This window comes from Misgurnus anguillicaudatus, unplaced genomic scaffold (genome assembly GCF_027580225.2).
Source record: "Misgurnus anguillicaudatus unplaced genomic scaffold, ASM2758022v2 HiC_scaffold_31, whole genome shotgun sequence".
Lineage (NCBI taxonomy): Eukaryota > Metazoa > Chordata > Actinopteri > Cypriniformes > Cobitidae > Misgurnus > Misgurnus anguillicaudatus.
In genome coordinates, this window is record NW_027395281.1 from 360892 (window position 1) to 373900 (window position 13009).

A 13009-nucleotide genomic window follows, 5' to 3' on the forward strand; every position below is an offset into this window, starting at 1 on the left:
GTTGACACGGTCGTGGAAAACTCGTTTTCCTCCCGGAACCGATCGTTCAGCCGGTGGTCCAGGAACGCCATCTCTGGTTGCGTCTTGCGGGCATTAAGTAGGTCGTTAATAATCGTCCTAATGTTCCATTTTAGACCAGCCATTTTGGCGACGCGGCTGAGAGTGTCCAACAATGATCGGCCGCTTTAGAGCAGACTGAGGCATCATGCCACGTCGGAGCCTAGCTGCCCCCTCCGTTACGTCAGTATATTGGTCTGCTTTTCGCCGAGGGCGTCCTGCTACGGCTTTTTTGTTCCTTCATCCCGGCAGCTCTGAGGAACCTGTCGTAAGCAGTACACCCGCCCACTCAGCCCGCTACAGAGGTGGAAAATGAAACTTAGCGGCTCTGAGTCGGGCGATCTGAAGATTGAGAGGATCGCTCTTCAGGAGATGGTGAAAGCATCATTCTCCCCCCCACCCCGGAGGAGGGCCGGGTGGGGAATCCTTGGTTTCGTTTTGTGTTCCGCCGACTTCAATCAGCACCCACTAACCTCAAAGAGCGAATTCCTCTTCTTTCTCCAGATCACCGGAGGCATATAGGAGTTTCGGACGGGCTCAAAACCCTAAGTTCTCCTCTTCCTCTTTCGCCAGCAGATGTATCGAGCGGGACATCTACAAAGGAGCCTTTGCTCAGCATCCATCAGCGGTTTCGGGTGAGTGTTTCATTACGCACAACATCTCACAATGCGGCCAAAGAGCACGCGTCGTTGAGTTCTCCGTCTCCGCTCGCCACGGGTACACACATCGTGCCGTTAATTTCCTCTCGCTCAGTATCTGGGGGCCTAGGAAGAGCTTCCCAGCCCGTCGCGTTGGCTTTTACGCACGATCCGTCTCGGTTACGCATTCAATTTGCCCGGCTACCTTACAAATATTCAGGCATTCGCTTCACCACGGTGAAGGCTGTCGATGCGCACGTACTGCATGCGGAGATTGCTGTCCTATTGGCGAAAGGACGCGATCCAGCCGGTCTCCATACTCCCCCAACACAGGCCGTTTCTCCGCTTTGTGTTCGAGGGGAGGGCATATCAGTACAAAGTCTCACTGTTCGGGCTTTCTCTCTCTCTCTCTCTCTCTCCCTGTGTCTTCATGAAAGTTGCGGATGGCGCACTGCAGCCCCTGAGAGAGAGAGTGGTGTTTGCGTTTTGGCGTATTGGCTCATAATAGCTCAGTTTCGTCAGATGCTGTGCACACACATAGATCGTGTATTTAAACACCTCGCTCGTCTCGGTCTTCAGGCCAACTGGGGAAAGAGTAAACTTTGCCCCGTGCAGAGAATCTCTTTTCTCGGAAAGTAACGGGATTTGGTCGATTTAACAACACGTCTCATAGAAGAGCTTGTTCAGTCAATTCTGGCTTGCCTCAACATTTAAAGGCAGGGTTGTGGTTCCACTGAAATAATTTTAGAAACTTCTGGGGCATATGACAGCAGCCGCGGCCGTGACACCGCTCGGGCTGCTCCATATGAGACCGCTTCAGTGTTGGCTTTATGACCGAGTCCCGAGGAGAGCGTGGCTCACCGGCTTTCACAGTATTATAATTACATCGAGATGCCGTCACACTTTCACCCCGTGGTCAGACCCAGCGTTTCTCAGGGTGCGGGTGCCACTGAGAGGTCTCCAGGCATGCTATTGTTGGCAAAGATGCCTCTACCACGGGGTGGGCAGCCACGTACGGCGGGCTCGACGCTTCGGGGGTCTGTTCGACATTCCAGCGACATTAGCATAAATTGCCTCGAGCCGTGCACTGTATATCTTGCGCTCGTCCGTTTCGTCAACGTGATTTGATGCTTAAGATGTAGTGCACACCGACAACACTGCGGCTGTAGCGTATATCTATCGCCAAGGCGGTCTGCGCTCTCGTCACCTGTCGCATCTCGCCCGTCTCTCCTCCTCTGGAGTCAGAAGTATCTGAGGTCTCTTTGTGCCATTCACATGTCGGGGTCGCTGAACACAGCGGCAGTCGCGCTCTCACGAGCAGCGCGCTCCGGCGAGTGGCGACTCCACCCCCGGTCAGTTCAGCTGATTTGGAAATGTTTCGGCAGAGCGCAGTTAGATCTGTTTGCTTCTTCAGAGACAACCCATTGTCGCATGTTTTATTCATTATCCGAAGGAACACTCGGCGTGGATGCACTGGCACACAGCTGGCCGCGGGGTTTTCCCCAGTAAGCTTTATTGCGCAGACACTGTGCAAAGTCAGGGAGGACGAGGAGCGCATTCTATTAGTTGCGCCGTACCGGACAACTAGGAATTGGTTTTACAGAGTTCACTCTCCTCGCGACAGTCCCTCCCTGGCTGACTCCTTGGCACATTATGGCACCCTCGCCCCGATCTGTGGAACCCCCATGTGTGGTCTTTGGACGGGGCGCGAAGGTTTTAGGTGGTTTACCCCAGGCGGTATCTAACACCATCGCTGCAGCGCGAGCACCGTCTATGAGACAGGCGTATACGCTGAAATGGAACCTGTTTGTTGTTTGGTGTACCTCTCAGCGAGAGGACCCCCGAGAATGCTCGATCAGTATTGTGCTTTCATATCTCCAGCACCGCTTGGAGAAGAGGCTGTCACCATCTACTATTAAAGTAGATATCGCGGCAATATCCGCGCATCACGCACCTATAGACGGTAGATCTGTGGGTCAGCACGATCTGGTCATTAGGTTTTTAACAGGGGCACGGAGGCTGAATCCTTCGCGCCTCCCTCTATTCCTCCTTGGGACTTGTCCATGGTGCTGAAAGTTCAGCACTGCCCTTTCGAGCCTCTGCTGACGGTGAGCGTCAAGTTTCTCACTATGAAAACTTTGACGCTCCTCGCATTGGCTTCTATTAAAAGGATAGGGGATTTTCATGCATTTTCGGTCAACGATTCGTGCCTTCAGTTCGGGCCGGCTGAATCCAGCGTTAAACTGAGACCCCGGCCGGGCTACGAGCCTAAAGTTCCCACCACTCCCTTTAGAGATCGGGTGGGGGACTTTTCAAGCGCTGCCTTCGGGGCAGACCCAGCTATGGCTTTGTTATGTTCTGTACGTGCACTACGTGTGTATGTGGATCGCACTCAAAGCTTTCGGACCTCAGGACAGCTCTTTGTCTGTTACGGTGGTCAGCAGAAAGGGAAAGCTGTCACTAAACAGAGGATGTCTCATTGGATTGTAGACACAATCGCCCTGAAATATGAGAAACAGGGCATTCCTTGCCCTTTTGGTTTGAGAGCCCATTCAACCAGAAGCGTGGCTTCATCTTGGGCTTTGGCTCGTGGTTCCTCGCTTTCAGATATTTGTAGAGCTGCTGGCTGGGTGACACCTAATACGTTCACTAGATTCTACAGTGTTCGTGTTGAGCCGGTATCCTCTCGAGTTCTCTCGTCAGATCAGTGAGAACATCGAGGAACGGCTCCTGTGTCGGCTTGGAGCCTTTCTTTTTGGCTGCGCAGAAACCGCACCATTATGGAAGGCCATTAAGGCAAAAACGTTACAAAAATGTTTTTTGTCTTTTCCACCGCTTGGTGACCGATGTTGCGGAGCATCGGCTGCCAGCCTCTCACTAGATGTATTCTTGACTATCTGGGTGAGGCTAGCGCCCACATTGCGCCCCCTAGTGGTTTCTTTGTGAGTATTTCTGTGGAAAGTTTATGATTTACCACGTTTCCCTTAGCGGACTTCGTTCCGCGCCTCTCTAGTGTTGCTAAGAGAGTGTATTTTTATAGACCTCGTGTCTTTTTATCCATCACCTTAGTGGTAGACCCCTAGAGGGTTTTTCTTCCGCAGCGATCTTAGTCCCGCCTGACGAGTTCGCTTCCCAGTTCGCCTAGTCACTATCGTGGGTTAAGGAACAAGTAGTGACCGGCCTCTGCTTCAACCCCATTTCCGTTCCCTTAAAGAGGAGAGTCGGAGGGTTTATGCAGGCACTGGAAGGAAGGGAACGGAGACGTCACGTCCCGTCGCCACAGTTTGCTGTTCCACTGCTGATATCGGCCGGACCCTTTCCTTCTGTCCAGCTTTCTCAGCAAAAAATAGCTGATTTGATAACTGCACCTGCCGCTCATTAAATAGCTGTGCGGCGGGGCGGCGCCGGCAGATGCAATTATCTGCATGCCAAGTTCATTGGCGTTTTAAAGGTTTCTCGAAGCAGATAGGTCACCCGCGAAGCGGTTCCCAATTCGTCGGTCACGATGTGACGTCTCCGTTCCCTTCCTTCAGGGAACGAGGGTTACATATGTAACCGAGACGATCTAATATACATTATTGGCAGAAAATAAACTTTTGATTAGTAAATGAATTAGGTGATGATCTTTACCATTATGTACCAACAACCCCAGAAATACACTATTAACTTTTCTTAACAAATGTGGTGCATTAACACAAAGTTAACACAACCAGGAAAACACTAGCAAGCAATGAGTCAAGGGTCAAAAGCCCAACTAAAACAAACACTAATCACAATAAGGGTGACTTAAAATGAAACAAAACATCAACATCTAAACCTCGTAAGTGAATTGAGTTTTCTACAGCAATATATTTACTGAACATTCAGAAATAATGTTTTATAAAATAATAAAATGCAATGTTTCTCTATCATTTACATAACAATTAAACAAGTCAATATAATAAACAGCTGTTGTTTTAAACATTGTGTGAACATTAAAACATGACATTGTCATAACGTTTAAAAATGGTAAAATGTAACATTACTCTAACGTTCAGACAACAGAAACGTTCCTAGAACTTAAAAAAAACTGGCCGCTTTTAACGTTGGCAGAATGTTTTTGGGAACATTTGGGAACTTTCAGGGAACGTTCTTAGAACTTTTTATTTCTAGCTGGGTACCCACGGACTGTTACATAACCAAATACTGTTTACAGATACAACACTGAGCTTGCATCCTCATTCTGGTAAGGTTATGGTAATTCACCGAAATTGATGAATTGATGAAATTGAAACTGATGATTCTGTAGTTTTGCTACTGACTGCTTTTAGGCAACCTCGACATCTCTATCTCCACCGAATCTCCTCCTCTCTTCTCCTCTGGAAGCTGTAAGAAACGGAGATGAGAGTTGTTAAAAGAGGAAGCAGCAGTGATAAACACCTTTAAATGAAGAATGATAATTCTGATGTTTTGAAGCAACTTGTCGGATTATAATGCTATATTGTTTGTTTAAAAGCTTTCAATGGTCCCGTACACACTGCATATTAATCCTTTTAATGCTTATTCGTGTTCTGTACACACATACTTCAGTAATGTACGGGGCTGACAACCGCATTCTACAACCGAATTAACTCCCGCAAAATGCAGGTATTGACAACCGAATTTACAGAAACTCTGCACAGTGTGTACATAACCCAACTGAACAACTAGTAGTTAATCAAGTGTTTAAACGTTCATCATAAACAGGACAGGTCTCTCTTCTGAAAAAATAAACTCCTAGAAGGGGAAAAAGTCTTCTGTATCCCAGCTAGAAATTAAAAGTTCTAAGAACGTTCTCTGAAAGTTCCCAATGTTACCAAAAACATTCTGCCAACGTTAAAAGTGACTAGTTTTTTTTAAGTTCTAAGAACGTTTCTGTTGTCTGAACGTTAGAGGAATGTTACATTTTACCATTTTTAAACGTTATGACAATGTCATGTTTTAATGTTCATGCAATGTTTAAAACAACAGCTGTTTATTATATTGACTTGTTTAATTGTTATATAAATGATAGAGAAACATTGCATTTTATTATTTTATAAAACATTATTTCTGAATGTTCAGTAAATATATTGCTGTAGAAAACTCAATTCACTTATTAGATTTAGATGTTGATGTTTTGTTTCATTTTAAGTCACCCTTATTGTGATTAGTGTTTGTTTTAGTTGGACTCTTGACACTTGACTTTTCGCTTGCTACTTTTTTCCTGGTTGTGTTAACTTTGTGTTAATGCACCACATTTGTTATGAAAAATTAATAGTGTACTTCTCTGGTGCTTGGTACCTAAAAGTAAAGATCGTCACCTAATTCATTTACTAATCAAAAGTTTATTTACTGCCAATAATGTATATTAGATCCAGCTCTTTCACAGCAGTTTGTCATTTAGGAGTTTTAGAAACTTTGTACAAAAATATCCGCTGTATAGTTGGGATGCACAAACATCAAGAATCAGACTATGAATCTCAACCATGGTGACAAATAAAATTGTTTAAAAAATCCTTATTTATCCATGCTGCAGTGCATGCTGGGAGTCCTGAATGAGATTTGTAATTTGTTAATACCCAGCATGCATTGCAGCATGAAGTTTTTCATTTAATTGTCACCATGATTGAGATTCATAGTCTGATTCTTGATGTTTGTGCATCCCAATTATACAGCAGATATTTTTTGTCTAAAGTTTCTAAAACTCCTTAATGACAAACTCCTGTGAAAGCACTGGATCTCATTTACATTTTTGACAGCAAATAAACTTTTGATTAGTAAATGAATTAGGTGATGATCTTTACCATTATGTACCAAGCACCAGAGAGGTACACTATTATTTTTTCATAACAAATGTGGTGCATTAACACAAAGTTAACACAACCAGGAAAAAAATAAAAAGCAAAAAGTCAAGTGTCAAGAGTCCAACTAAAACAAACACTAATCACAATAAGGGTGACTATAAATGAAACAAAACATCAACATCTAAACCTAATAAGTGAATTGTGTTTTCAATATATTTACTGAACATTCAGAAATAATGTTTTATAAAATAATAAAATGCAATGTTTCTCTATCATTTACATAACAATTAAACAAGTCAATATAATAAACAGTTGTTGTTTTAAACATTGTGTGAACATTAAAACATGACATTGTCATAACGTTTAAAAATGGTAAAATGTAACATTCCTCTAACATTCAGACAACAGAAACGTTCTTAGAGCTTAAAAAAAACTAGTCACTTTTAACGTTGGCAGAATGTTTTTGGGAACATTCGGGAACTTTCAGAGAACGTTCTTAGAACTTTTAATTTCTAGCTGGGATGTGCGGTGCAGAAAATGACAGAGGCACAAGCGTTTGCTGAGTAGTGTTGCCAGATCTTGCACTGAAAAACAGCGAACAAGAAAAATCCAAAAATAAACCAAAATAAATCTAAATGCTTTAACTTAAAGATCAAAATATTGGGAGCGGCACATTCACACTTTAATAACACCAAAAACTTGATCGCTTCATGAGCCAAAAGCCATAAACGGTTAAGCGCCAAAACGGTATTTACGTACAAAAAAGACGAGGACCTGGCAACACTGCAAGACCGCGCGCTGTGAAGCAGCCTCACAAAAGCGTAAAATACACAACGCCAAGACGGAGGTTTATTGCAAAACACAATGCTGTTATTCTTTTGGTCAAAGCTGTGAGTGATAAGCACGCGAGACGGCTGAACGTTGCTATGGTTATTTCTGTGTCAATCATCACATTTTCGGGAATGAGTCTTGTTCCGTACAGACATGAAACAAACATTTAGGGGATTCAATCTGCATTTAAATGCAGTTGTCACTCCCAAAAGTTTGCAGTGTGTACGAGACCACAGTCTCCTGGTATAATATTAATGATATAATCAAGCAGTAAATGGTTTGAAAATGTTTCATAAACTAAAAGCTGTTATTGTGTCATGTATAAAAACTGAACTACAACAACAAAAGAGGTCAAGAGCTCAAACATCATCTCATAGTCAAATAGCCCATAACACAGAATCTGAAAATATATAAACAAAAACAAATGAAAAAATCTACTTAACACTTTTATTTTAACTCTAATGTTATTCAGAGCTCATATTGATACTATGATTGGATGCAACAAAAATGATTGAGTTACACACATGTGACAGATGTGCCCTCAATCAGTGGGTCTGTCTCTATTTCCTCTGTACAAGCAGGACATTTTAAAAAAACAGAAACACAAAACAATCATTACTTTATTTCTGTCAGATGTCTTATTTCTTCATTATAAACAAAAGCTCAGATTCTCATAATAAACTTCTCTTTATGATGACTTAAACTGTCTCTCAGAATCTAACATGCATTATGTCTCAAGTCAATAGCCAGAAATATTTTGAATGTGACATCAATCAGTCTCAGCTCAAAATCCACACAACAGATATCAATGAGTTAATAACCCATCACTGGATTTATGGTCATAATACTCAATACTCTTGAGTACTTTTCAAAGAGTTACTTTATACACAAGTCGCCTAATAAACACAACTATAACATCTAGATGATGAATTTTATGAATCTTCTAACAGTGAGAATTCATCTAATGGTTAAATAACTTTAATAAAATATCAGTTGTTCAGTATTGGCATTACTGAAGGATGTTAGTGTGTGTGTGTGTGATGATTTGAGAGTATGGACATACATCTGTGCTGTATTTCAATGAAGGGCATAGATTTGGGGAGGGATGCTAGGGACATGTCCCTACAAATATTCAGGGAACACTAAATTGTCCCTAGCAATAATTTCATCTAGTTGCTATAAAAAAGTGATTAAAACATTAATTTTAACTGAGACAAATATAAAGAAATGTTTAAGTATTATACTATAAATAAAAATCATCACCATCATCATCTTCAGCAGCACCATCATTATCTTCAGCAGCACCAGCACCATCATCATCATCAGCAGCAACATTATCAGCACCACCACCACCACCATGTTCCTCGTTCATCGGGACTATCTCATTGTCTGTGTTCTCAGTTCTGAAATATAAATATTAACCCAAGCGTAAAATGTCATGACAAAAATTAGACCTGATGTAACACATTAACATATTATATCAAACGAAATATCAAACACTGTGATTAACAATGTTAATGTGAACTAAAGCACATGTATAATTATGAGAAAGGTTTTTCTATTAGATTTGGATTCCTGTTTTTGTATTTCCAGTGTTTTGATGTAGTTTTAACATGTTTTGTATAAGTGAGATGAGTGATAGTTGCTGCATGTACAGGAGAGCGGGGCACAATAACGCTTTTTGACTTTGGCTCCATTATTCAAAAATATTTAAGTTAGATTAATCATTTTTTATACAATCAACACACATCTCTCTGATACAAATGAACACTTAAAGTTGCGCGGCCCTGTAGAAATATGTAAAGTAGCTGCGTTACAATTAACCCCGCGTTAGTTTGTGCCCCCCTCTCTCCTACACTATTACTTTAATACAAACTTAAAGGAGCGGTGAATCAAATACTCAATTTTAACTTGATAATTTGTTATATAAGAGGTAAGCATACTTAAATGAACATCCTGCAAGTTTCAGAACTGAAAACGTCTGTGCTACTGAAATATAACAGTTTTTGGCACCAAGCCAGTTTTACACCAGAGTGTGGAATTTGGAAAAGTATGACGTCAAAGTAGAATTGAAGCACCTCCCATAGCCAAATACAACCACCACTTTTGTAGCCCCGCCCACAGCTTCGCGTGACACACGTGTGTCTCAACAATAAGTAAACATGTCTTTAAAGATTGACAAATGTAACCTAAATGACTTTTAAATATTTTTTTTTCTGAGAGACTTTTATTTTGACGCGGTGATCTGTTATGATACCATGGAAACGCATTTTCGGTTGTGGAAGAACCGCGTGGGAACAACACAGAAGCTAAATACTTTAATTCGGAGGCTTGGAACATAACATTAGGATCAATGCATGGATAAAGTTTGCTTTTGAAGAAGTTTCAGCTCGTGTTGGGAGTGTTTGTTAACGTTGTGTACACGGATTCATTTGTAAAGAAGTCGATGCTGGATTTGCAGAGAGACTGTGATTAAAAGCACCACATCTGACACAGCTGGAGTATACAAAGTAAGACATTTTACTTTATTTAAGTTACTGCATTTCACCATTGCTTTGTTAGAAGAAATTGCTTGATATGACATTAATCGATTAAAAAAGGTACAACACTTAACAATACGACTGTAATTTAAAGGAAGAAATATACAATGGTAGTGATAAGGAAGGATTTATCAGCCGCAGTTTAGATTCTGATGCCCGTTTACTGTGTTCTATACGGTAATTTAGGCAAGTTGCGTTTAAAAGGTCAAACACTCAACAAAGCTTATTTTTATCATAACTGTGGTATGTAACATTATGTGAATGTAAAAGCAACCTCACAAGCACAATAGGAATATACAAAGTTATTGATAAGGATTTATTAGCCGCAGTTTAGATTCTGATGCGCGCTTATTGTGTTGTATACGGTAATTTAGTCACATCGAGTTTTGTTTCTACTTTAATATACGTATTGTCATTTATGTGTATCATCTTTAGCACCCAGAATCTTTTGTGGCTCAAACATATTTGTGTTCGGCTGCTTTTTTTATCACATTAATGTTTTTAAAACATTTCCCCACGTGTAATGACGGGGAATGAAGCTATCCAATCATAGCAGTGGGCGTTTACGTCCAGGTCTTCAGTGCGGCCCGCCCCTTCAAACGAACCATTTCTCCAGAGAGCCACTAATCCATGTTACAAAATAGCCTATTACTTATTGCTTTTGATGTTTTTGAATGTAAAAACCATGCAAACATCTTAAGTGGACATCAGACAACAGTATAAAACAATAAAATCAACAAATTCACGGCCCCTTTAAAATTACAAAAAGCATCTGTATGTGTTAATACATTAACTACAAAACAATTGTGCAGTAAAATATATCATATTACTGTAAAGTAATTTCAAATGACAGCTCTAATATAAATGTATTTACAGTGCTGTTCTTTAGTCTAAATCAGTATAATGATACGTTAAATTATGAATAAAAAGCCAAACAAACAAAATACACATAACATGAACAAACATTTATACATCTTTAAATTCAATCTGTACTGTAGCAGAATAAAGGTCATTATATTAATCTTGTATTAGCTGAAGATGTTTCTTACCCAGATGTCCTAGAACGACGTTTGTAAAAAATGACAGCGACCGCAAGAGCGACAGCAAGCAGCAGCATCACAACAACACAGATTGCTGATGTAACTAATCTTGATCTTGAACCAGGAGACTGATCTTGTTCGAGAGAAATAGAGATGGTCTATAAATATTTTTATAGATTTTTTCTTCAATATTTTTATATAATTAATTTTGTTCTTCTGTATTTATGTATAATTTTATCTATTTTTATAGTATAATGAATGAAGCAAAAACAAAACTGAACATGGAGGTAATCAATGTTTGTTTTTAATAATTAATTTATATCTTTCGCTACCACACACTTATATAAATTCTTTATTTGTTGAAATTAAATATATCTGTCATTTCAATTAAAACAAATTTACTTGACATACTGTTTCTTACAATTCAAAATTGTGTTATTGTAATGTTTTATCTAAATTAAGATGAAACTTTAATAAAAGGATTTTTTATATTGAAGCAATCTACTCACCTTTGACTTTGACACTGAATGATCTGTGTATAGTATATATGTGACTGCCGACAGTGATATCTACTTCATAAGATCCAAAGTCTTCAGGTCTGATGTTTGTGATGATGAGATTTCCAGTCTGAACATTTACATACAGTCTGTCTCTGAATCTCTCATGAACATCAGCATGTGAGACTTCTATTTCAGCTACAGGAGAGTTGTTGTGTCGAATCCTCCACATCATCTTCTCATCTCCTTGTTTCTTGATAACATTATTGTGTAGAATGACAGAATCTCCCACAATCACAGTCTTCACTTTATCTGTATCACCAGACACATCTGAAGAACAAACAGAAAGAGTCGAATTCTAAAAAAACAGATGACATCAAAAATCACTACGCCTGCCCAGGTGAAAAAAAAGTTGTATTTAATGTATTAAAAATATACTTAAAATTTAAGTAATATGCTTTTAATACATTTGTATTCCCAACGTGCTTATTTAAAGTGTATTAAAAATATGTTAAATAGCTCTTAAATGTATTTCAAAAAAGTGTACTAGAAATACGTTGGTAATAAATATATGCTTAATTACACTTTTTAAAAGTGTGCTAAACTCAAGCATACTTTTAATGTATTTCTAAAAAGTGCACTAGAGGTACGCTGGTAATAATTATATCTTTAATTACACTTTTTATAAGTATGCTAAACTCAAGCATACTTTTAATGTATTTGTAAAAAGTGCACTAGAGGTACGCTGGTAATAATTATATCTTTAATTACACTTTTAAAAAGTATGCTAAACTCAAGCATACTTTTAATGTATTTATAAAAACTGCACTAGAGGTACACTGGTAATAATTATATCTTTAATTACACTTTTTATAAGTATGCTAAACTCAAGCATACTTTTAATGTATTTGTAAAAAGTGCACTAGAGGTACGCTGGTAATAATTATATCTTTAATTACACTTTTAAAAAGTATGCTAAACTCAAGCATACTTTTAATGTATTTATAAAAACTGCACTAGAGGTACACTGGTAATAATTATATCTTTAATTACACTTTTAAAAAGTATGCTAAACTCAAGCATACTTTTAATGTATTTGTAAAAAGTGCACTAGAGGTACGCTGGTAATAATTATATCTTTAATTACACTTTTAAAAAGTATGCTAAACTCAAGCATACTTTTAATGTATTTATAAAAACTGCACTAGAGGTACACTAGTAATAAATATATTTTTAATTACACTTTTTATAAGTATGCTTAACTCAAGCATACTTTTAATGTATTTCTAAAAAGTGCACTAGAGGTATGCTGGTAATAATTATATCTTTAATTACACTTTTAAAAAGTATGCTAAACTCAAGCATACTTTTAATGTATTTATAAAAAGTGCACTAGAGGTACACTAGTAATAAATATATCTTTAATTGCACTTTTTATAAGTATGCTAAACTCAAGCATACTTTTAATGTATTTATAAAAACTGCACTAGAGGTACACTAGTAATAAATATATCTTTAATTACACTTTTTATAAGTATGCTAAACTCAAGCATACTTTATATGTATTTCTAAAAAGTGCACTAGAGGTACGCTGGTAATAAT

General features: G+C 38.9%; 1 protein-coding gene across 2 annotated transcripts in view; it reads right to left on the minus strand.

The window, feature by feature from the left end:
- Positions 1–4830: 4830 nt before the first annotated feature.
- The window catches only part of LOC141362991 (uncharacterized), a 28757-nt gene continuing 20578 nt past the window's right edge, over positions 4831–13009 (minus strand). Inside the window, exons 4-7 of one of the 2 annotated variants that reach the window (XM_073865386.1) lie at positions 11420–11737; positions 10920–11043; positions 8594–8733; positions 4831–5060 (exon numbers count right to left, since the gene is read on the minus strand). In XM_073865386.1, the coding sequence (XP_073721487.1) occupies positions 5002–5060; positions 8594–8733; positions 10920–11043; positions 11420–11737 (641 nt within the window). In that variant the 3' untranslated portion in view covers positions 4831–5001. The remainder of the gene's footprint in view (positions 5061–8593; positions 8734–10919; positions 11044–11419; positions 11738–13009) is intronic. The other variant, XM_073865387.1, reaches the window with a different exon arrangement.